This window comes from Balaenoptera ricei, chromosome 14 (genome assembly GCF_028023285.1).
Source record: "Balaenoptera ricei isolate mBalRic1 chromosome 14, mBalRic1.hap2, whole genome shotgun sequence".
NCBI classification, from domain to species: Eukaryota; Metazoa; Chordata; class Mammalia; order Artiodactyla; family Balaenopteridae; genus Balaenoptera; species Balaenoptera ricei.
The window spans coordinates 559,863-581,712 of NC_082652.1; the positions used below are offsets into that span (position 1 = coordinate 559,863).

Consider the following 21,850-nt stretch of genomic DNA (forward strand, 5'->3'; position numbering starts at 1 on the left):
GGGAGTTGAATAATTTTAAAGTGAATCCTCTGAAAGAGCAAACGAGAGTAGCAGTCAGCTGTGTACTGAGTGCTTCTGTGCACCAGGCACGTTCCATAAATGACCTTATTCTTAAAGCCGTCCTGCAGGAATCTCACCTGGGCTCAGGGGGCGAACAGCGCACCCGCCGGGCGGTGCTGCTGAGCGCAGACGTGACTGGGGTTGTCTCTGTGTCCCAGCAAGACTCCCCCGAAGAGGGCAGAGCGGAGGGGGAGGAGTCTGAGGAGGAGCCTGAGGAGGGAGAGGAGGAGGGAGGCGCACAGGAGCTGGACGTCGAGGACCTGCTGGAAAACAACTGGAACATCCTGCAGTTCCTGCCGCAGGCAGCCTCCTGCCAGAGCTACTTCCTCATGATCGTTTCAGGTGAGTCTTCCACACTCGCCATAGCGTCTGAGCCACGCAGTGGGAATAACGTGGCCCTGGTGGGAGCACGCCCAGAGTCGGGGGCCCCTGAGGGGTGCCCTAGCTGCCCAGCGCTGTGAGAGGGGAGAGGGGACCCTCGGCCCCTCGCAGAACCTCGCCGTGAGGACGGCTGCCCTCCCCGGGGCGTCACGGAGGCTTCGTGGCCCTGCCCCCGAGGTTTGTGCATGCGCACAGAGAGTGATCGAGGTAAACCCCAAGTAGAAAAGCTTAGACACTTCGTGAATCGACTGTCCCGCTGGCTGGTCCTTGAGGCTCAACTTATGGTGTAAGAAACTCCTGTATTTCATTTGGGTCTAAAGGTTTAGTGTTAGTAACACAACATTGTAAATCAACTATACTCCAACAAAAGTTTTTTAAAAGAAAAAAAAAAAGGTTTAGTGTTACAAATCAAGTTATTTAGCTTGATGTGTAAACGAAGTGTGTACATTAAACACCCATTATAATTCAGAGCTAATCATTAGAACAGTTGATGAAGAGCATCATAAATTAAATTCTCAGCAGGCGCATAGACGTAGATATAGGTGCACCCACGTATATAGCGACAGAGGTAGTTCCGTTGTGGTTATTTTATATTTATATTTTATATTTATATTTTGTCGACTTGTCTTTGAGCCCTTCGCTTTGTTAAGTTCTCTTCTGGAATGTGTGGGCCTGGTGGAGCCTTTGGAGAAGCGTGCTGTGCCTGGGGGTCGAGGCGAGCCCTCTGTCTCGCCGTCCAGTGTGAAGGCTGACGCGTGTTGCCTGAGCTTGGGCGTCAGCGAACGCCCTGCTTTTCCCCATTTCTCTGATTGACTTTGGCTCATCTTAGTGCAGCAAATAGAATCATCGCTAATAATGACATTTCAGCCAGTCTGGGCGGCAGTGTGACTAGCCACAGGGTGCCCCCGGATTCTGGGATGTTGGCGGCAGTGCCGACGCTCAGGGCCGGTGGCCTGAGCCTGCCCTCTCTCTGCAGCGTACATCGTGGCCGTGTACCACAGCATGAAGGAGGAGCTGAGGCGCGGCGCCCCGGGCAGCACCCCCGTGAGGAGGGGGGCCAGCCAGCTCTCCCAGGAGGCCCAGGGGGAGGCCGGAGCCCTTCCCGGTGAGCGCCCTTGCCGCGGGAGGCCACCACTGTGTGCTCCTCAGGGGTCCTTCCCTCGGTGTCCCTGTCGCCGTGCGAAATAGGGAGCAGGCATCGTGTCGCTTCTCTTCCCAGGGATGATCACCTTCTCACAAGATTATGTGGCGAACGAACTGACTCAGAACTTCTTCACCATCACACAGAAGATCCAGAAGAAAGTCACAGGCTCTCGGAACTCGACTGAGCTCTCAGAAATGTTTCCTGTCCTCCCCGGTTCTCACCTGCTGCTCAATAACCCTGCTCTGGAGTTCATCAAATATGTGTGCAAGGTGAGGACACCCCCATTGACTTGTGTGCAGGTCACTCCTTTCTTCCAGAAACACCCACTGCACCCACTCCATGCAGCCGCTGTGGGAAAGACCTCTGTCCTCACTCCACTGAGGGGGCACGAGTCAGTGAGGGACAGGTGAGCTCAGAGAGCACAGGTGCCTGAGAGGTGGGCTCAGGGGCGGGGCAGGTGAGGAAGGCCCTCTGATGGGGCCTGGGGCTGAGAATGAGACCACTGGGGTAAGAGGGCCTGGCCGTGGGCAGAGGGGATGCAGAGACCCTGGGGAGGGGTGACCTGGCGGTGCTGGTGAAGGGTGAGTAGTGGATCGGCAGGTGCTCATGAGTCCCGTGGGGCTGCTGGGCCCGACTAGGAGCTGGAAAGGGCTCCCAAAACGTCCGGGCTGCTGTGCAACCTAAGAGGAGAGCTTGATCGGACGCTAAATGCCTTTCTGGGAAAGGCAGGCTGCATCAAACGATGGCATAATATCACCGGATGAGGACCCAGCCGGCGTCATCCCTTAAGGAGCATTTTACTGTCCATTAAGTTACCTCCCAGCAAATCACAGTTTCACAGTGATCAAATGATTTCTGATTGTGGTGAAGAAATGGTTTAGTGTACCATTTTAATTCCTTGGTAGACTTCAGAATTTTTAAGTTTTATTTTTATTGAAGTATAATTTACAGGGACTTCCTTGGTGGTCCAGTGGCTAAGACTCTGCCCTCCCAGTGCAGGGGGCCGGGATTCAGTACCTGGTCAGGGAACTAGATCCCACGTGCCACAACTAAGACCTGGCGCAGCCAAGTAAAGAAATAAATACATATTTAAAAGAACAAGTATAATTTACATACAGGAAAATTCACTATTTTAGTGTGCATTCCGTGAGGTACCCAATCACGCATTCAGGGTACAGAACCAGAGTCCCCCACCCCTGGCACGCTCTGATCTGTCTGTCCCTATGTTTATTTACTTTTTGAAAGTTGCATGCAGTAAAAGTCACTCTCCGTGCAGTGCAGTTGTTCGAGTTTTCACAGATGGATAGGGCTGGCCATCAGCAGCCGGTACAAAACGGTCACCACCCTGGAGAGCTCCCCCGTGCTTCCCCTTGGGCTCAACTCCTCTCGCCTGCACCCCTGGAACCGCCAATCTGTCTTCTGTCCCTGTGTTGTGACCTCTTCCAGAATGTCACACAAGTGGAATGGTTGGTTATGTAGCCTTTTAGGTCTGACTTCCTTCGGTCAGCAAAGTGCCCCTGGGGCTCCTCCATGGTGTTGCTTGTCTCAGTGCTTCGTTCCTTTCCATCGCTGAGTCTTGCTCCCTGGTTGTGTGGGAGAACCGCAGTTCCCCGGTTGAAGGACATTCAGGTGGTTTTCACGTTTTTGGTGACTGTTGGTAAAGCTGCTGTAAACATTCTCATAGAGAAGGTTTTGGGTGAACATAAGTTTCATTTCTCTTGGTGGAAACCTAGCAGGGGACTGGCTGTGTCATGTCGCGCTTGTTTCTGAAGTGGCCCCGTTTTGCATCCTTGTCAGCGGTGTCGAGCTACGGTCCAGCTGCTCCACAACCCGCTAGAGCTTGGTGGTGTTGATTTTCAAGATTTTATCTGTCCAAATAGGTGTGTAGTGGTATATTATTATGGTTTTAACTTGCATTTCCCTAATGCTAATGATGTGGAGATTTTATTCATGTGCTTGTTTACTCTCCATGTGTTTCTGGTGAAATGTCCAGATCTTTTGCCCATTATTAAAAATTGTTTCTTTTTAAAATAATTTTTATTGGAGTATAGTTGATTTACAATGCTGTGTTAGTTTCAGGTGTACAGCAAAGTGAATCAGGGTTGTTTTTCTTTTTTTTTTTTTTTAATATATTTATTTATTTGTATTTTTATCTTATAAATTTATTTATATTTATTTATTTTTGGCTGCTTTGCATCTTCGTTGCTGCGCACGGGCTTTCTCTAGTTGCGGCAAGTGGGGGCTACGCTTCGATGCGGTGCACGGGCTTCTCATTGCGGTGGCTTCTCTTGTTGCCGAGCACGGGTTCTAGGTGCGTGGGCTTCATTAGTTGCAGCACGCGGGCTCAGTAGTTGTGGCTCACAGGCTTAGTTGCTCCGCGGCATGTGGGATCTTCCCGGGCCAGGGCTCGAACCCGTGTCGCCTGCATTGGCAGGCAGATTCTTAACCACTGCACCACCAGGGAAGTCCCAGGGTTGTTTTTCTTATTGTTGAGTTTTGAGGGTTCTTCATATATTCCGTGTATAAGTCCTTTATCAGATCTGTGATTTCCAAGTCTTTCCTCCCAGAATTTGGCTTGCCTTTTCAAAATTCCATTTTTTAATGAGCAGAGGATCTTAACTTTTATCTAATTTGTCACTTTTTAAGGGTTGAGCTTTTGGTGTCATATCTGAGAAATCTTTGCTTTAACCAAGGTCACAAAGTTTTTCTCTTATGTTTTCTTCTAGAAGTTTTATAGTTTTAGGTTTTATATTTAGTCTGTGATTCATTTTGAGTTAATTTTTGTGCAATGTGCATGTTATAAATTGAGGTTCATATTCTGCATAAACATATCCAGTTATTCCAGCATTATTTGTTGAAAAAACTAGCCTTTCTCCATTTAAATATGTTTGTGCTTTTTTCAAAACTTAATTGGCCATATATATGTGTGTGGGTCTGTTTCTGGGTCTCCATCAATCTGAATATCTATCTGTTCTCCAATACCACACTGTCTAAATTTCTGTAACTTTATCAATAAGTCTTGAAACCAGGTAGTGTGAATGCTTTAACTTTATTCTTCTTTTTCAAAATTATTTTGACTATTTTAGTTCCTTTGCCTTTCCTTATAAATTTCAGATCAGCATATCAATTTCTACCAAAAAAAAAAAAATCCTCTTGGATTGTTGATTGGAGTTGTTTGGAGTCTATGGATTAATTTAGGGAGAATTGATATCTTAATGTTGAGGCTTCCAATTCATGAACCACTATATCTTTCCATTTACTTAAGTTGTCTTTGATTTCTTTCATCAGTGTTTTTGGGTCTTTCAGCATAAAAATAGTGCACATATTTGCACCTCAGGTTTTAATGGTTTGGGTGCTATTGTAATGGCACTGATTTTTTTTTTTTTTTTTAATTTGGCTGTGCTGGGTCTTAGTTGCAGCACGCCGGATCTTCATTGCTGCATGCGGGATCTAGTTCCCTGACCAGGGATCGAACCTGCGCCCCCTGCATCAGAGGCATGGAGTCTTAACCACTGCACCACCAGGGAAGTCCCATCCTGAGAGTTTTAATCATGAATGGATGTTGGATTTTGTTAAGGGCTTTTTCTGCATCAATTGAGATGATCATATTGGTTTTATTCATTAGTCTCGATATGGTGAATTACACTGATTTTCAAATGTTGATCCAGCCTTGCATTCCTGGGGTAAATCCCACTTGGTCGTGATATCAGTGGGTTCAATTTGCTGGTATTTTGCTGAGGATATTTGAGTCTGTGTGCGTGACAGTTTTTTACTGTAGTTGTCTTGTACTGTCTTTGTCTGGTGTTGGTATCAGGGTGATACTGGCCTCACAAGATGAGTTAGGAGTGTTCTTCCTCTTGTGTTTTCTGGAAGATACTGTGTAGAATCAGCATTACCTCTTCCTTAATGTTTTGGTAAATTCACTTTCATTTTTTTCTGTCTCTTAATTACATCCAGTGTTCTCCCTATGTAAAAGACATGTATAATGTATATATTTTAAACAATACTGCCCAGTAGGCTGTCGATCCTCGTTATAAGTGTGCTTGCAAATCCACCCACTTTGTTTCAGATCGACCATAAACGCTCCTCCCAGAGAAGTCTTCTAAGTGGTGTTTGGTTCTGTGCTCTTGGCATTGTGCTAGGACAGGAGCTGTAGGGCTGGGAGAGGCCAGTGAAACATGCCAGTGCTGTCTCCTCTTGTTCACAGATGGGGGGTTAACAAGTCTCCTGTGGCTCTGCAGGAGCGACTTGCAGTGCCAGCACTGCGGGCACTGACACACCCGTGTGCTGCAGAGGTGTTTCTCCGCTGGCCTGGGAGCCCCTGTACCGTGGAAGGTTGAAGTCAACCCCTTTGCAGTGAGACTGTAGAGCTCTGGTAGACTTAGGACTGCCTGTCATTGAGGAAGAAGGAGCCAGTAAGGAGAACACGTAGAGCACACTTCGGTGTGTCCCAGAGTTCCCCGGAGCTGACAGAGACCACAAGGCCTGGGGGCAGGGCCTCCACTCCACTCTTATGGCCCCGAGTCGGGGAATCACTGATGTACAGGAGGCAGGAAGAGTTGAGATGACGCTGAGAAACAGTAGCTTAGAGAGTTGGCTGCAGGGTTTTCTGGTCCAAACAGCAGCAGGGAGGCCCCGGGAGCTGTCCCTGACGTGGGCTCTGTTCTCTGCAGGTCCTGTCTCTGGACACGAACATCACAAACCAGGTGAACAAGCTAAACCGAGACCTGCTTCGCCTGGTAGATGTCGGCGAGTTCTCGGAGGAGGCCCAGTTCCGAGACCCCTGCCGCTCCTACGTGCTCCCTGAGGTCATCTGCCGCAGCTGTAACTTCTGCCGGGACCTGGACCTGTGCAAAGACCCCTCCTTCTCTCAGGTGGGCCAGCTCCGTCAGGCCCCTTGCTGGTAAAGTCAGAATATCCAGGTGTCAGTGGATCAGGGGGTCCTGCAGTACCCCCTCCCAAGTGACCCCAGTCTCCACCTTTTCTGGGTTACACCTCCTGGGCCCCCAGCTAGCTTTGGTGTGAATTAGAAACAAACACCCTTTTTCAAGCCACTCAGCTGCCACATGCCAGAACCTTGTCCTGGTAAACACGTAAGTGAAGACAGTGGTGATGTGAGTGTGCCCTGGAGCTGTGAGCAAGCGGTACCACAGTTCTCACCACGACCTCTTCTCTTTCCATCCCTTCTCAGTACTGGGGCTGAGGAAGGTGACCTGGTCCCTTTCCTTCTCTGCCTAGGATGGGTCTGTGCTGCCTCAGTGGCTCTGCTCCAACTGTCAGGTAGCCTACGACTCGTCAGTCATTGAGATGGCCCTGGTGGAAGCCCTGCAGAAGAAACTGATGGCCTTCACCCTGCAGGACCTGGTGAGCAGCGGGGCCTGGTGCTGGGGCTCTTTTGCACCCAGCCCGACCGCCCCTCCAGTTGGTGGAGGGTCTGTTGATAAGCAGTTTTCACCCACGGGAAACTAGAGGTGTACACAGGTCTCAACGTCGTTACCTGGTCCTCCAAGGTAACCACCTCTTGGGTCAGGCCTTGTCCATGAGCCCAGGTGACTCATTCATTTCTACAGCATCTGTTGGGCACCTACAGGGGCCAAGTGCTGGCTTCATGGACCTTTTTTATTCTAGTGGAGGGAGATGGACAACTAAGTGATGGTAAGAGTAAAGGGAACCAACAGGCAGTGTGTGAGCAAAAGAGGGACGCTTTCAGCATTAGGTGGAGGAGTGGTCTCACCAAGACCCGAGGAAGGTGTTGGGGTCCAGGCAGGGAACAGCTGGTGCCTGGTGTGATGGATGGGGGAGCCCCAGACTCAAGAGTCAAGGGTAGGGTGTCCACAGGGAGGGTGTTGGGAAGCAGTTGGCATGTGTGGATAAAGCCCATTATCAAGTCTCAGACTTTATTCAGAATTGAGGTGAAGGCCATGGGGGAGGGAAGCCGGTCCGGTGCCAGGCGGCCGGCCAGCCCTGGCCTGGGCTGGGGAGGCTCCCGACTGGGGCTGCTTCTCGTCGCAGGTCTGCCTGAAGTGCCGGGGCGTGAAGGAGACCAACATGGCCGTGTACTGTAGCTGTGCCGGGGCCTTCTCCCTCACCATCCACACCAAGGTGGGGCCTCCCGTGGACAGCCAGCCCTGCTGCCCCTCGGCCATTGGCCCTTTCTGGGTCTCGGCCTTGCGTCCCTGTGCCTCCTCTGGGACTAGTTCTCACTGTGACTGGTCATTCCTGTAGGTCTTCATGGAGCAGATCAGAATCTTCCGGAACATTGCCCAGCACTATGGCATGTCGTACCTCATGGAGACCCTGGAGTGGCTGCTGCAGCAGAACCCCCAGCTGGGCCATTAGCAAGCTGGGCAGCGCCCCCATTCTCTGCTATGACTACCCACATCCGAGACGGGCACCCAGGAAGACGATCCTCAGGGAGCTTTCAGGGAGCAGGTCATGCGGCCCAGAAGCGTGAACCAGCCGGAGCAAGAAGTGGCTCCACCTCCAGGTTCCCTGGGGCCCCCAGCCTCGGTCAGGGCAGCCCTCTCTAGGCCCAAGAAGCATCTCCAGCGAGGGGTCCCAGGGCTGCTCTCTCGCTGGACGAGCACCCCCCGCTGCACGGCCCTCCCTGCTGCCCCAGCCCTTCCTGCCCCCCCCCCCCCTGCTGCCCCGAGGCCTTCTGTTGGAGCCGAGCCCCTGAGGGTGGCTGGAAGCCAGAGGCAGGGCGAGGGGTGCCTGAGTGGGGGTCTGCAGCCCCAGCTCTCCAGTCCCTTGCCTCCGGGAGAGGTGCTGTCCTACGGTCCATGCCAGCGGCAGGCGGGCCGCATCCAGGGGACCCGGGCTGAACCCGTGGCGACCTGGGCGTCTCTCACACACAGAGTTCTGGGGCTTGGGCCCCTCCGTCTGTGGAGATTCCCGGTCAGAGCAGGCTTTGCCGGAGTGTCCGTATCATGGCGTAGTCACCTCATCGGCAGCAGCGAGGCTGGGCTGGGGGCGGGAAGGCTGAGGAAGGGGAGGGTCTCAGGCTGGGGCTCAGCCGCAGCGGGGCCTGGCACCTCTCTCTCTGAATCTGCCTGTGCTGTGAGGGGGGCCACTGCAGCAGGAGGCCTGGGGGCCCCGGGGAGGGAGGAGGCACACCATTATCGCGGACTTTGACATCATATGTTAGCACCTGGATTCTAGAAAAATATTTCTTCACATGCAAGACTAGGTTCTTTCCTTCAGGTCTGAGGAGTGGTTGGGAGAGGATGGAGAAAAGGGCAACAGCAATTTTATCGGGATTGAGTCAGTTCTGTTCTTGCTTCTCAGCCTCAGGGATCAGTACAAGACCTGTGACCCCAAGGCAGAGAGGGTCCTTGGGCTGTGCCCCCTTTAAAATGCGACACTCACCACCAGCTTGTTCAGGGCCCTGTTGCTGCACAGAGATGTGGGCCGTGCTGTTTTCTTCTCCCGGGTGGGGCTGAAAGAGGAGAATGGGCCAGGCTGGGGAACCCTTTGCTGAGCATGAGTTCTCCCTCCGTTCTGCCAGCAGCCCCAGAACATAAGACCAACTCCGTGCACCTCATTTCTAACTAAATGCAACTGGAAGCAAAAGAAAACCAGCCAAATTGGTGAGGACACAAACATGTTAAAAGTGAATCATAGACTCAGAAACCCCAAACGGGTGGGCAGTGGGGGGCCCCACTGTTGGCTCTGGAGCCTGGTTTAAATTTGTCCTGGTTACCTCAATTTACACTTTGGATTTTCGTTTTAATTTTACACTTTGACATTTCCTACAATTTTCACTGTGTGTATGTTTGTGCGCTGCGCCTGGGTCTCTGGAAGGAAGGAAAGAAGACTAATTGACGTCTGTCTGTCTGGGTTTGTTGGCCCCTGGGTACTGCCCACCAGGCGCATCCAGGCCCAGCGACTGCAAGAAACCTGACTCGGCTTGGAAGGGGATGGAGCCTCTCAGCCCCCAGATGGAGATCAAATCAAATTAGGGCCGAGCTGGGGAGGAGGAGGGCTAACTGTGCTTCCTGGAAGCAGAGCCGGAGAAGTCCCAGGGGAGCACGGAGGAGCGAGGAGGTGGGGCTGCGTGCCTCACCCCCCAACACTGTGTTCCCTGCAGCGGGGCCGGCTTAGTTGGCTGGGGGCATCTGGGGCGGTGGAGGTCCCAGGGTCACTCTTATGCTTGGAGATGGGAAACCTGAGCCCCTGGCCCTGGTTCTTGAGCTGCAGCCCAGCTCCAACTGGAAAAGCTGGTTTCTCTAAAACTAGAGCTGGATGTCTATGAGCCAGACACTCAGGATATCACAGGCATTTGAGTGACCCAGGGAGCTGACGAGCATAGGAGAATCTGCAGGAGTGCTGGGTGGGGGCTTCTCAAGGGTTTGTGGCTCCAGTGAGTGGTGCTGGCCTCGTTGGCAGGTGGGGAGGCCAGCTCTGACTTTGGGAGTGATGGGGTCACAGGTGAAAGGATCTGTGGGAGGGACTATGCCTCCTCAGGTCTGTGCACCATCATAGCCGTTGCTGGGGAAACCATCCAACCAGGTCCTGGTGTCCTCAGAGCAGGGCCTGGCCAGGCAGAGCTGCTAAGTGGAATGACCACTGTAGCATCCAAGGCCGGAACCAGATTACCCGTAGGCCTGATCCAGCTAGCGCCGGCTTCCCACACTCCTCCGACCTCGTCCTGCCCTGTCCACCCCTGTTCTCCAGCACCGAATTCCTTCCTCCACCCCAATCCCCATTTGAAATAGAGCCTCAGGGCCTGGGTGGGCATTTTGGTGTCAGCCTAAGCTCTCGTTTTCCTTGGGTACAACTCTCATCGCCTCCCTCCTGGCTTTCTTCCTCTTTGAGAGGTTTGGGGTCTGGGATGAGCCTTTTCCTATATTTTGAGGTTTGGGGCCCGGGATGAGCCCTGCAGGAAGCTGGTAAATGCACTACCTGAAGGACATGCTGGGATGAGTCTAGGGGTCCTCGTGCGCTCTCAGCCTGTGTGTCCCCCACCTCCACTGGCCCCCAGGTCAGACATGACTGTAGCCTGGCTGGACGTGGGGGCAGCAGACGCGTCCACACACTCTGCACCCAGGCTGGCTAGAGGGGCGATACGGAGGGCCAAGCACACCACAAGAGAGATCCCGTGCGCAAAGACCTGCCATTGCGTGTTTGTCTTAGAGCCTGAAAGTGCTTTTCCCCAAAGACGAAGCCAGAAGGTTCTGGTCACAGGTTTATTGGACTTGGATGTGTGATTTCCTGGCTATGAGGTGAGCGAAGGGTCTGGGTAGGGGTGGGTGGGTGGGGAGGAGCAAAGAGCCTGGGAGGAGAACAGCTAGGGAGAAGGTGGAGGTGGGGACTTGCCCCCTACAGGCCCCTGGGCAGTTGGGGGACGAGGTGGGCAGGCCGGGAGCAGGTGCCGTCCCCTTCATGTCATCCCACTGCCTGGTTGCACGGGGGCCCTTTGGCTGCTGGTTTTGCTGAGACGCAGTGTTGAGGTGTGTGGGCAGGGCCCAGGTCCGAGGTCCCAGCCATGCTGCCCTGGGGAGCTGGGGGCGCTCCTGGGGCCACAGACTTCAGGGGCCCCCAACAGGCCCAGGTCTTGAGTGCAGCACGACAGAAGGTGGGAGCGGGCTCAGAGCTGGGCCAAACCTCGGGCGTCCGTGAGAGTGCAGTCCTGCGGGGAAGGCTCGGAGGCGCCAAGCCCTGGCCCTGCTCCCCGTCTGGGAGCACCCACCATCTGCTCAGACAGGGCAGAGGTGGGGCAAGGCCATGCGGGGGGGACAGCCCAGGCCTGGCTCTGCCCCTCACCCTGCGGTCGGCCGGCCTGGCCTGGGTCTGCGGAGCAGGGATAGGGTGGGGGAGGGGCCTGGCCCAAAACAAGGGCCAGGGTCACGGGCCAGCTGCCTGAGGAGGGCCCGGGAGTACACACCTTGTCAAATTTCTTATGGCTGTAGACCTTGTTTTTGTTCATGAACGTTAGCAAGATCCAGTCGCACAGGAAGGAGCCCTGAGGCCAGCAAGACCAACGCGTAAGAGCCTGGCACCCGCCCCCCGTCCCCCCACCCCGAGGCCAGCAAGACCAACGCGTAAGAGCCTGGCACCCGCCCCCCGTCCCCCCACCCCGAGGCCAGCAAGACCAACACGTAAGAGCCTGGCACCCGCCCCCCGTCCCACCACCCCCCACCCCCACCCCCGACCCTAGCGCGCATCCCTTACCACCCCGATGGAGGTCAGCGCTGTGGCCAGGTTAATGATGGTGGGAATCAGGCTGAACTTCCCTGCCTGGAGGCAAAGAGGCTGCCTGAGATGGTCGGGAGTGGGGCTCAAGGGAGGCGTGGGGTGTAGTAGGAGAGATTGAGGCTGGGCCAGCCCAAATCCCAGGTAGGCAAGGTGGGCTGGTTTACCTGTCCGTGCACGATGACGTCAATTCGGATCCCGTAGGCTTTGATGAGTGTGCGGGTGGTGCTACCGTTTATTTTGTAATACTTGGCGAACCTAGGGCAGAATGACCCGGAAGCACGTCAGAACCTGGGATGGAATGACCCGGGTGCAGGAGCCCTGGCCACCTGACCCTGAGGAGCATGACGGTGGGTGCACCTGTTGCCCAAATGGGGCAGCTCCAAGACTCCGCCGACAACTGGCGCCCCTGAACCTTTGGGCACCTGCCCTGTTGACTCCTGGACCTCCACGGCTAGGGCAGATGAGGACCCAGCATCCCAAGGCCAAGGTACCTGAAGTTGTAGCCAGATGAGGCTGGGACATGCTTGGGGTCGAGCCTCCGGAAGGAGTATTTGGGGTTGCACTTGGATGCCGACAGGTCCAGGTCACAGTCCCAGTTGATAATGACCCCAATTACACCGCCCTGTCCAAAAGTGGGCACAGACACAGGGTCAGGGTGGGCTCACAGAGAGGACCTTCAACAGCCCCAGGGTCCTGCTGAGGCTACGTGCGGGGTGCATATTGTGAGGCACCCAGGGCAGCTCAGGGCAGAGAGCTGGGGAAGGGGGCTAGTTGACTGCCCTGCTTCCGAGGCACGAGGGGATGCCAGGAGTCAATAATTTAGCAGGAGCCATGCACACCCAGATGGGCCAGCCGATCGTGTTTCTCTTCCTCTGCCCGAGCAGGGCCAGGGCTGGCCAAACTGCAGACGGACTCGGCTGTAACGAGACCCTTTGTGTGCAGGTGGGAGCCAGCACCTGGACGGACAGCTGTCCCAGCCGCTCTCCCTGGTGCCCTCACCGCGTGTGCCAGCTGCGTGAAGTTTTCCCCTGCCTGCTCCACTATGTAGCCCAGCTTGAAGATGGGGCAGTAGAGGTCAGAGACCTCATGGAACGTGCAGTGTTTCAGGTAGCCATCCTTCCGGCTCTCGATGTTGCCCCTAAAGACAAGGCCCAGCGGCATCAGATGGGGAGGGAGCAGAAGCCATGCACCCCCAAACAACACATTCCAAGAGGCAACTCCCACTCCAGCCCATCCCTTGTCACCACACGCTAATGGCTCTTACTTGGAGAACTGGAATTTGGGGTAGTGGATGCTGTTCTTGATGAGGATGGTGAAATTCGGGGCCATCTTACCGAGAAACTGGCTGAGGAGGCACAGGCTGGGTGTGTTTAGTCTCCCCTTCCCCCCGTCCCCCAGCCTCCCCCGCTGCGCTGTCCCTCCCTCCCTTCTCCCCCCACACACCCCGACTCCGGTCAGTGAGGAGAAAGGAGCAAAGGAGCTTGGCCCCAGGTGGGTGGGGACAGCGGGCGTGCACACCTGACTGAGGCCCCGTCTTCCACCGGGCACCAGCCGGACACCTCGCAGGTCTTGGAGGACCCGTGGTAATAAGGCACGCAGCGCCCGGTCCGCAGGCCTGTGGGCAGACGCGCGCTCAGGTGGCAGATGCGCGCTCAGGGGCGCGGCCCGCCCCCGCCCCCAGTTGGCACACACTGACCGTTTCCCAGCATGTCCAGCTGCCCAGCCACGCAGTCTTCATCCGAGTCGCAGGTGGCGTTGTTGACCCTCATACTCTAGGGAGGAGGCTGCTTGGTCAGGGGCCCGACACCCTTTGCCCCCAGGCGCAGCGGACCAGGCAGGGCCCCTCCCTCCCGCCCCCGCTCTGCTCTCTACCCGGCCTCACCTCGGCGCAGGTTCCGAGGGTCTGGAAGGGGGTGACCTCGATCCTGGTGATGATGCTGAACACGCTGCCCCCCTGGGCTCAGAAAGAAGGGACGGTCGGCCGGCGCCGGGCAGCTCGGCCGCCGCTCGGTCCCACCCTCGGGGTGCTCGGGTTGGGGGCGGGGCCCGAGTGGCACACCTCGGGGGGTTTCACGTACTCCTCCACGTCCCACACTTTGTGCTCGGACGAGGTGATGCCCTTGACCTTGGTGATGACGGAGCTCTCGGGGCCCGTCTCGCTGTCCTGGTAGCTCTTCTGCACGATGAACACGTACCTGTGCGGACGGGCAGGGCCGGCTCTGGAGGCGACGCCGGGGCAGGCCCGGGACCCCTACCCTGCCGAGTCAGCTCGACTCCGGCGGGATCGAGGCTGCGTCACCGCCTCTCGGGGGCCGGCCGGGTAGGCTATGCGGCGCCCGAGGGGCCAGCCCGGCGGCCGCCGGCGCTCTCCTCGCCCCATGCCCAGAGCGGCCCCTCCCCTCCCCTCCGGACCCCGCTGGGCACCCCCTGCCGCCGGGTCTCCCCCGTGCGCACCCACCACACGAAGTAGAGCAGAATGAGCAGCTGCACCGCGCGGTACACGATGCCCAGGCGCCGGTTCTTCACCACGATCACCTTGGGCGTCTCGTAGTCCCAGAACGCGGACCAGCAGCCCCGGGCCAGGCGTCGGGCCGCGGCCGTCCCCGCGGGGGGCTTGGGCTCGGCGGCCGCCATGGCCCCGAGCTGCTGGGTCTGGGAAGCGGGCTGGGGGGCGCCGGCGTGGCCGCCTCCGGGGCGTGGCCTCGCGCGCCCCGCCCTGTCCCGCCTCGCCCCGCCCCAGGTCGGTCCCCGAGCCGCGGGAGCGCCGGGCGGAGACACGCAGCGCACCTGGCAGGTGTCGCCAGGTGGGGCCCCGAGCGGGCAGAGTCGGGGTCGCGGCAGCCGTCGCCCCCAGCCCGCTCAGGGAGGGCGTGAAGACGGTGCAGGCCCTCGCGTCCCTCGGGAGGACACTAGACGCGGGGGGAAGACGCGGCAGAGCACTGCCCGCCTCCTCCGCGCCTCCGCCGGTGTCTGATGCGCAGCGCGCACTAAACCCGAAGAGCAATCCCTTTGAAAAATATATATGTATATTTACCCAATTTTGTTGGGATACAACCGACGCGTGAAGTTGTGTAAGTTTAAGGTGCACAAGGAGATGATTTCCCAAGAGCAATCCTTGATTCGGGTCCGCGGTTCCCCGCAGCTCGGCAAAGGCACCCCTGCCTCCAGGGTTCAGACAAAAATCTGGATCACTTTCTTTGCCCTAACAGTCCTCTTGCTTTTGTCTACAGATACACGTCAGGGCTGTTGGGTTCTAGCCCCTTCCCCATCCCCCCACCCCAAGCGCCCCGCCACGTTTCTCACCTGGATTTCCGCACTCTAGGCTTCTACCCATTTCCGTCTCTGTTTTGTTTTGTTTCCTATACAGCTCGGAGGAAACATGTTTTTGTTTTTACTTTTTGTATCTCTACCCCCACCTCATTATTTTGGACCAAATCCCAGACATCGTACTATTTCACAAAATGATAAATGTTTTACACATTTTTGAGGTGAAATTCACATAGCATTTAATTAGTCGTTTTAATGAACAATTCATTGAAGTTTAGTACATTCACAATATTGTGCAACCACCATCATCTACTTCCAAAACATTCTAATCATTACCAGATAAAACCTCATGCCCATCAAGAACTTCCTGTCCCCCTGCTCTTGCACATACTGGCAACCACCAATCATCTACCTTCTCTCTATGGATTTATCTATTTTGGATATTTAAAATAATGGAATCGTAGACTATTTGCCTTTTTGTGTCTGACTTCTTTCACTTAGCATAATGTCTTCAAGGTCCATCTGGGTTGTAGCATGTGTCAGTACTCCACTCCCTTTTATGGCAGAACGATATTGTACTGTATGGATATTCCACAATTTATCTGTTCGTCCACTGATAGACATTTGACCTTTTATATTTTATATTTTGGCTATTGTAACTAGTGCTGCTATGAACATCCGGGTGCAAGTATTTGAACAACTATTTTCAATTCTTTGGTGTATATGCCTAGGAGTGGAATTTCTGGGTCATATGGTAATTTTGTGTTTAACTTTTTGAAGAACCATCAAAGTGTCTCCCAAGCAGCTGAGCCATTTTACATTCCAGTTAGCAATATACAGGGATTCCAGTTTCTATACATCCTTTTCAACACTTATTTTCCACTCACTTATGACCATCCTAGTGGGTGAAATTATATAATTTATTTGGATTAATGACTATTCAAGTTCCTTGCCCATTTAAAAAAAAAAGTATTTGTTTATTTGGCTGCATCGGGTCTTAGTTGCAGGATCTTTCGTTGCGGCACCCGGTCCCTTCGTTGCAGCACGTGGGCTTCTCTCTAGTTGTGGCATGCAGGCGCCTCTCTAGTTAGAGCGCAGGCTCAGTAGTTGCAGTGCACAGGCTCTCTAGTTGTGGCATGTGGGCCCTAGAGCGTGCAGGCTTAGTTGCCCCGCGGCATATGGGATCTTAGTTCCCAGACCAGGGATTGAACCCATGTCCCCCACATTGGAAGGCAGATTCTTAACCCCTGGATCACCAGGGAAGTCCCACCTTGTCCATTTTTTAATTGGGTTAAAAAATTTTGTTGTTCAGTTGTAAGAATTCTTTATGTATTCTGGATAGTAGACCCTTATCAGATATATGATTTTCAAATATTTTGTCCCATTGTAGGTTGTCTTTTCACTTTATTGATAATGACCTTTGATGCACAAAAGTCTTTTATTTTGATGAAGTCCAATTTATCTATGTTTTCTTTTGTTGTTTCTGCTTCTGGTGTCATTTCTAAAATCCATTGCCAAATCCAAGGTCATGAAAATTTACCCCTGTTTTCTTCTAAGAGTTTTATGATTTTAGCTGTTATATTTAGATTGTTGATCCATTTTGAGCTAATCTTTGCATATGGTGTGAGGTAGGGCTCCAACTTCATTCTTTTGCACGTGGATGTCCAGTTGTCCCTGCACCATTTGTTAAAGAAACTATCCTTTACCCACTGAGGGTCTGGCACCTGTGTTGAAAATCAATTGGCCATAGACACAGAGTTTATTTCTGGGTTTTCTATTCTATTCCATTGTCCTATCTGTATTATCCTTATGCCAGCACCACACTGTTTGTTTTGATAACTATAGCTTTATAGAAAAATTTGAAATTGGAAAATGTGAGTCCTCCAACTTTTTGTTCTTTTTCAATATTGTTTTGGTTATTCAGTGCCCCTTGCAATTCCATATGGATTTAAGGAGCAGCCGTACCATTTCTGCAGACAAGGCCACTGGAATCTTGATTGATAGAGATTGCACTGAATCTGCAGTTTGCATTGGGTAGCATAGCCATCTTAGCAATAGTAAGTCTTCCAATACATGAGCATGGGGTGTCATTACATTCATTTACATCTTCTTTAATTTCTTTAAACAATGCTTTGTCATTTTTATTATACAACTCTTTCACTTCCTTGGTTAAATCTATTCCTATGGTATTTTTTTTTTTTTTTAAGTTTTTTTTTAAGTTTTTTTTTTTTTTAATTTATTTATTTATTTGTTTATTATTTATGGCTGTGTTGGATCTTTGTTCCTGTGCGAGGGCTTTCTCTAGTTGTGGCAAGCGGGGGCCACTCTTCATCGCGGTGCGCGGGCCTCTCACTATCGCGGCCTCTCTTGTTGCGGAGCACAAGCTCCAAACACGCAAGCTCAGTAGTTGTGGCTCACGGGCCCATTTGCTCCGCGGCATGTGGGATCTTCCCAGACCAGGGCTCGAACCCGTGTCTCCTGCATTGGCAGGCAGATTCTCAACCACTGCGCCACCAGGGAAGCCCTCCTATGGTATTTTTGTTTGTTTGTTTTGGATGCTATTGTAGAGAGGATTATTATCTTACTTTCATTTGCTGATTGTTCATTGATGGTATGTAGAAGCATAACTGATTTTTGTGGGTTGAGCTTCTACCCTGCAACTTTGCTGAACTCATTTACTAGTTGTAGTAGTTTTCTTGTGGATTCTTTGGGATTTTCTGTATATAAGATCCTGTCATCTGCAAACAGAGACTTTCTTTCTTTTTTGATTTGGATGCCTTTTATTTATTTTTCTTGTTTGATTTTTCAGGCTAAAACTTCCAGGATTGGTGTTAAATGTTAACTTTTAAAATTTAGAAAAAGGAGGGAACACATCTCAACTTATTCTATGAAGCTAGTATTGCTCTGTGGAAAAAAAAAAAAAAAAAAAGGAAGACATCACAAGAACAGACTAATTCTTTAAAATATAGATGCAAAAATTCTCAAAAAGAAAAGCAAACCAACTGTTAATTTAATATCCAAAAATTAATTATATCATATGCCATATCAACAAAATAAAGGACAAAAACCACATGATCATCTCAGTAGATGCAGAAAAAGCATTTGACAAAATCCAAAACATTTCTTCATGATAACAACACTTAACAAACTAGGACTAGAAAGGAAATTTCTCAACCTGATAAAAAGTATCTACAAAACACCCACAGCTGATACCATTCTTAATGGTGAAAAGAATGAATGCTTCTCCCTAAGATCAGGAATAAGAAGGGGGTGTCCTCCCTTGTCTCCTCTATTCAACATTGTCCTGGAGGTTCCAGCCAGGGCACATAGCAAGAAAATGGGGACAAAATTAAAATAGAAATAGAAAAGCCTAAGGAATCCACTAAAACCTATTAGAACTAATAAGCAAGTTCAGCAAGGTTGCAAGATGCAAGATCAATATGTAACCGAGCAGGACCCTGTGGGGCCTTCCCGGGACAGACCCTCCCCTGTCCTCTGCCTGCCTCTTGTCTGTAGAAAAACTTCAGCCTCCTAGGCCTTCCCCCAGTTCCAAAGAACAAATTTAATCAGAGAAGTGAGAAAATGCAGAAAGAAAACAGTCAAACAAGACAAAATAACAATATTTTAGCCATTAAACAAAGTCAAGGACCTTTAGTTCTTCCTCAAGGGCTATAGATACTATGCTGAGCCGTGTCCTTGAGCTGTTTGGCAGATACTGAGACCCCCACCAGGTGTCAGAAGTTAACTGTATGCTGCCCACAAGCATGTAGACCCCAGACTGGCTGGAACCTGAAGGTTGATGATGTTGACTCCCAATTACCTCACCACCAACCAATTAGAAGAATGTCCACGAGCTGATCACACACCCCACAACCTCCCTCCCTCACCCTGTCTTTAAAAACCTTTCCCTGAAAGCCTTCGGGGAGTTCAGGTCTTTTGAGCACTAGTTCCCTGGACTCCTTGCTTGGTACCTGCAATAAATGCTGCACTTTCCTTCATCACAACCCGGAGTCAGTGGGTTGGCTTTGCTGCTTGCAGGCAAGAAGACCCAAGTTTGGTTCAGTAAAAAATATATAGGGAATTCCCTGAGGGTCCAGTGGTTAGGACTCTGCGCTTCTACTGCAGGGGGGCTGGGTTCAATCCTTGGTCGGGGAACTAAGATCCTGCAAGCCACGCAGTGTGGCCAAAAACAAAGAAACAAATATATAAAAATCAGTTATATTTACAACACTTGCAATGAACAATCTGAAAATTAAGAAAACAGTTCCAGGAACTTCCCTGGTGGTCCAGTGGTTAAGAATCCACCTTCCAATGCAAGGGATGTGGGTTCAACCCCTGGTCGGGGAACTAAGATCCCACATGCCTCGGGGCAACTAAGCTCCCCATGCTGCAACTAGGACCTGACACAGCCATAAATAAATAAATAAGTAAAAAGAAAAGAGTTCCATTACAATAGTATTCAAAAGAATAAAATACTTAGGAATAAATTTAACAGGACTAGTGCCTTATACTCTGAAACTCATAAAACTTTTTTTTTTTTAATTAAAGAATATCTAAGTAAGTTGGAAGACAGTCCATGTTCATGGACTGAAAGGCTTAATGATGTTAAAATAGCAATTCTTCCTGAATTTATCTACAACTTTAGCACAATCTCTATTAAAATCCCAGGTGGCTTCTTTGCAGAAAAGAATAAACTGATCCTAAAATTCATATAAAAATGCAAGGGATCCAGAGTAGCCAAAACAATCTTGAAAAAGCAGAGTGAAGTTGGAGGACTCACACTTCCCAAATTCAGACCTTACTACAAAGCTACAGTAATCAAAACAGTTACCATAGGACCCAACAACTCACTTGTACTTACTGGCATAAGGATAGAAATGTAGATTTATGGAACTGACTTGAGAACAAAGAAAGAAAATATAAATATGTAAACCAGAATAAAATAAATTGATTTTGACAATGATACCAAAATAATTCACTGGGGAAAGAGTAGTCTTCCGACAAATGGTGCTGGGACAACTGTATATCCATATGCAAAAGAATTAACTTGGACCCCTACCTCACGCCATATACAAAAATTAATTCAAGATGCATTAAAGACCTAAATGTAAAAGCTAAAACCATAACACTCTTAGAAGAAAACATAGGTGTAAATATTTGTGGACTTAGGTTTGGCAATGGATTCTTATAAATGATAACATAAGTAGAGAAAATAAATAAATAAATTGAACTTCACCAAAATTAGAAAATTTTGTGCTTCAAAGGACACCATCAAGAAAGTAAAAAGACCACCCATAGAATGGGAGAAAATACTTGCAAATCATATATATGATAAGGGACTTGTACCTCAAAAAAACTTACAACTCAATAATAAAATGATAAATAACCAATTTGAAAAAGGAGCAAAGGATCTGAATAGAAAATTTTCCACAGAAGATACACAAATGGCCAGTTAGTATATGAAATTACACTCAACGGCATCCACTAGTAGGGAAATGCAAATCAAAACCACAGTGAGAGACCACTTCACACCCACCAGGATGACTGTAATCGAAAAGAAGATAATAACAAGTGTTGGTGGGGATGTGGAAAAAGCAGATACTTTTTATATCCAGTGGGAATGAACAGTGGTGCAGCCACTTTGGAAAACTGTCTGACAGTCTCTCAAAAGGTTAAACCTAGAGTTATCACAGGACCCAACAATCCACTTCTAGGTGGAACACCCATAGGACATGAAAACGTGTCCACACGGAAACCTGTACATAAGTGTTCACAGCAGCATTATCCATAATGGCTAAAATTGGAAATAGCCCAAATGTCTATCAACTGATAAATAAATAGTATGTGGTATATCCATACAACAGAATGATTCTGCAATGAAAAAAATGAAGGACCTTCTACGTTACAATGTGAGTGAAGCTTGAAAAAATTTTGCTCATTGAAAGAAGTGAGTCCCTGGAGACCACCTGTTGTATGAATCCATTTATATGGAATGTGCAGAGCAGGGAAATCCATAGAGTTGGAAAGCAGATTAATGGTTGCCAGGCACTGGGGTGGGGGGGAGGGGAAGATGGGGAGTGAGGGCTACAGAGTCCTGGGACCTCCAGGGTGCTACGGTAGGATGGGCCCCTGCTCCCTCGTTGCCTGCAACCTGGGGGCAACAGAGACCCTTCCCTGGGGTGTTGCCCTGCTCCTGGGCCCACGGATGCTGCTGTCAGCAGAGGCGGTTTCTCCCTGTGCCTTGAAGGGGAGTGGCTGGCCAGGTCTGCCCAGCACAGGTTACAGGAGCACACAGTACGGGGCTCTCCACTGGCCAGGGGCTGGTCGCTGTGTGTGGCCCACTAGCAGCCTGACCCCAACAACTGCAGGGTTCAACATCTGGCACACTGACCCCATGAACAGAAGGTCGTGAGGGAGGAGAGTTGTGGGCAGCTCCGAGAGGCTGTCACACGGTTCGAGAAAGAAGAGAAACTGGGGAGAAGCGATAAATGGACTTGGTGGGTCCCGGGCAAGAGGATTTTTAAAAAGGTTCACACCTAAAATGTCAGGGTGAAATACCGGCGTTCCAGGGATAGAGAGAAACCCACACCAACAGGGAGATTTCTCCCCTGCAGGTCACCCTCCTCCCCTTGGGCAAAGCCCTGCCTGGCCAGCTGTGGCAGGGGTTCTGTCTTCTGAAAATGTGTAGTGTTTTTTCCTTATCTTTTCTCAGAAGAAAAGGTATGTTATAAAATCTCGTTTGTCCAAGAATTTAGTGATTTCTTTCACTGTTTGAGGAGAGTTTTCTGCTGTGTCGTTATG

The 21,850-nt window shown here is 51.2% G+C and overlaps 2 protein-coding genes across 9 annotated transcripts in view; one reads left to right on the forward strand and one right to left on the reverse strand.

The window, feature by feature from the left end:
- POLE (DNA polymerase epsilon, catalytic subunit) overlaps positions 1-9,336 on the forward strand; it is a 55,155-nt gene extending 45,819 nt beyond the window's left edge. Inside the window, exons 43-49 of one of the 2 annotated variants that reach the window (XM_059894101.1) lie at positions 219-402; positions 1,418-1,546; positions 1,661-1,854; positions 6,259-6,459; positions 6,824-6,949; positions 7,598-7,687; positions 7,811-9,336. In XM_059894101.1, the coding sequence (XP_059750084.1) occupies positions 219-402; positions 1,418-1,546; positions 1,661-1,854; positions 6,259-6,459; positions 6,824-6,949; positions 7,598-7,687; positions 7,811-7,924 (1,038 nt within the window). In that variant the 3' untranslated portion in view covers positions 7,925-9,336. Of the gene's footprint in view, positions 1-218; positions 403-1,417; positions 1,547-1,660; positions 1,855-6,258; positions 6,460-6,823; positions 6,950-7,597; positions 7,688-7,810 lie in introns of those variants that run through there. The other variant, XM_059894102.1, reaches the window with a different exon arrangement.
- Positions 9,337-11,174: 1,838 nt separating this feature from the next.
- P2RX2 (purinergic receptor P2X 2) lies at positions 11,175-14,416 on the reverse strand. Of its 7 annotated transcripts, none has more exons than XM_059893900.1 (12): positions 14,241-14,416; positions 13,842-13,977; positions 13,665-13,736; positions 13,479-13,554; positions 13,301-13,397; positions 13,047-13,127; positions 12,782-12,920; positions 12,274-12,404; positions 11,947-12,037; positions 11,759-11,824; positions 11,472-11,549; positions 11,175-11,216 (listed from the first exon to the last, which is right to left on the reverse strand). In XM_059893900.1, the coding sequence occupies exons 1-12, from the start codon at positions 14,414-14,416 to the stop codon at positions 11,175-11,177; spliced, it is 1,185 nt and encodes a 394-aa protein (XP_059749883.1). The 7 variants fall into 7 exon arrangements, with proteins under 7 accessions (XP_059749883.1, XP_059749880.1, XP_059749878.1 ...); XM_059893897.1 differs by having other exon boundaries at positions 11,175-11,279; XM_059893895.1 differs by having other exon boundaries at positions 11,175-11,549.
- Between the last annotated feature and the right edge of the window lie 7,434 nt (positions 14,417-21,850).

Excerpts from the sequence above, each read along its gene's own strand:
- P2RX2 (XM_059893895.1), bottom strand. The coding sequence starts at position 14,416 with ATGGCGGCCGCCGAGCCCAAGCCCCCCGCGGGGACGGCCGCGGCCCGA. Across the intron at positions 13,978-14,240 it reads ATTCTGCTCTACTTCGTGTG|GTACGTGTTCATCGTGCAGA; the intron begins GTGGGTGCGCAC and ends CCGTCCGCACAG. Across the intron at positions 12,038-12,273 it reads TCATCTGGCTACAACTTCAG|GTTCGCCAAGTATTACAAAA; the intron begins GTACCTTGGCCT and ends ATTCTGCCCTAG.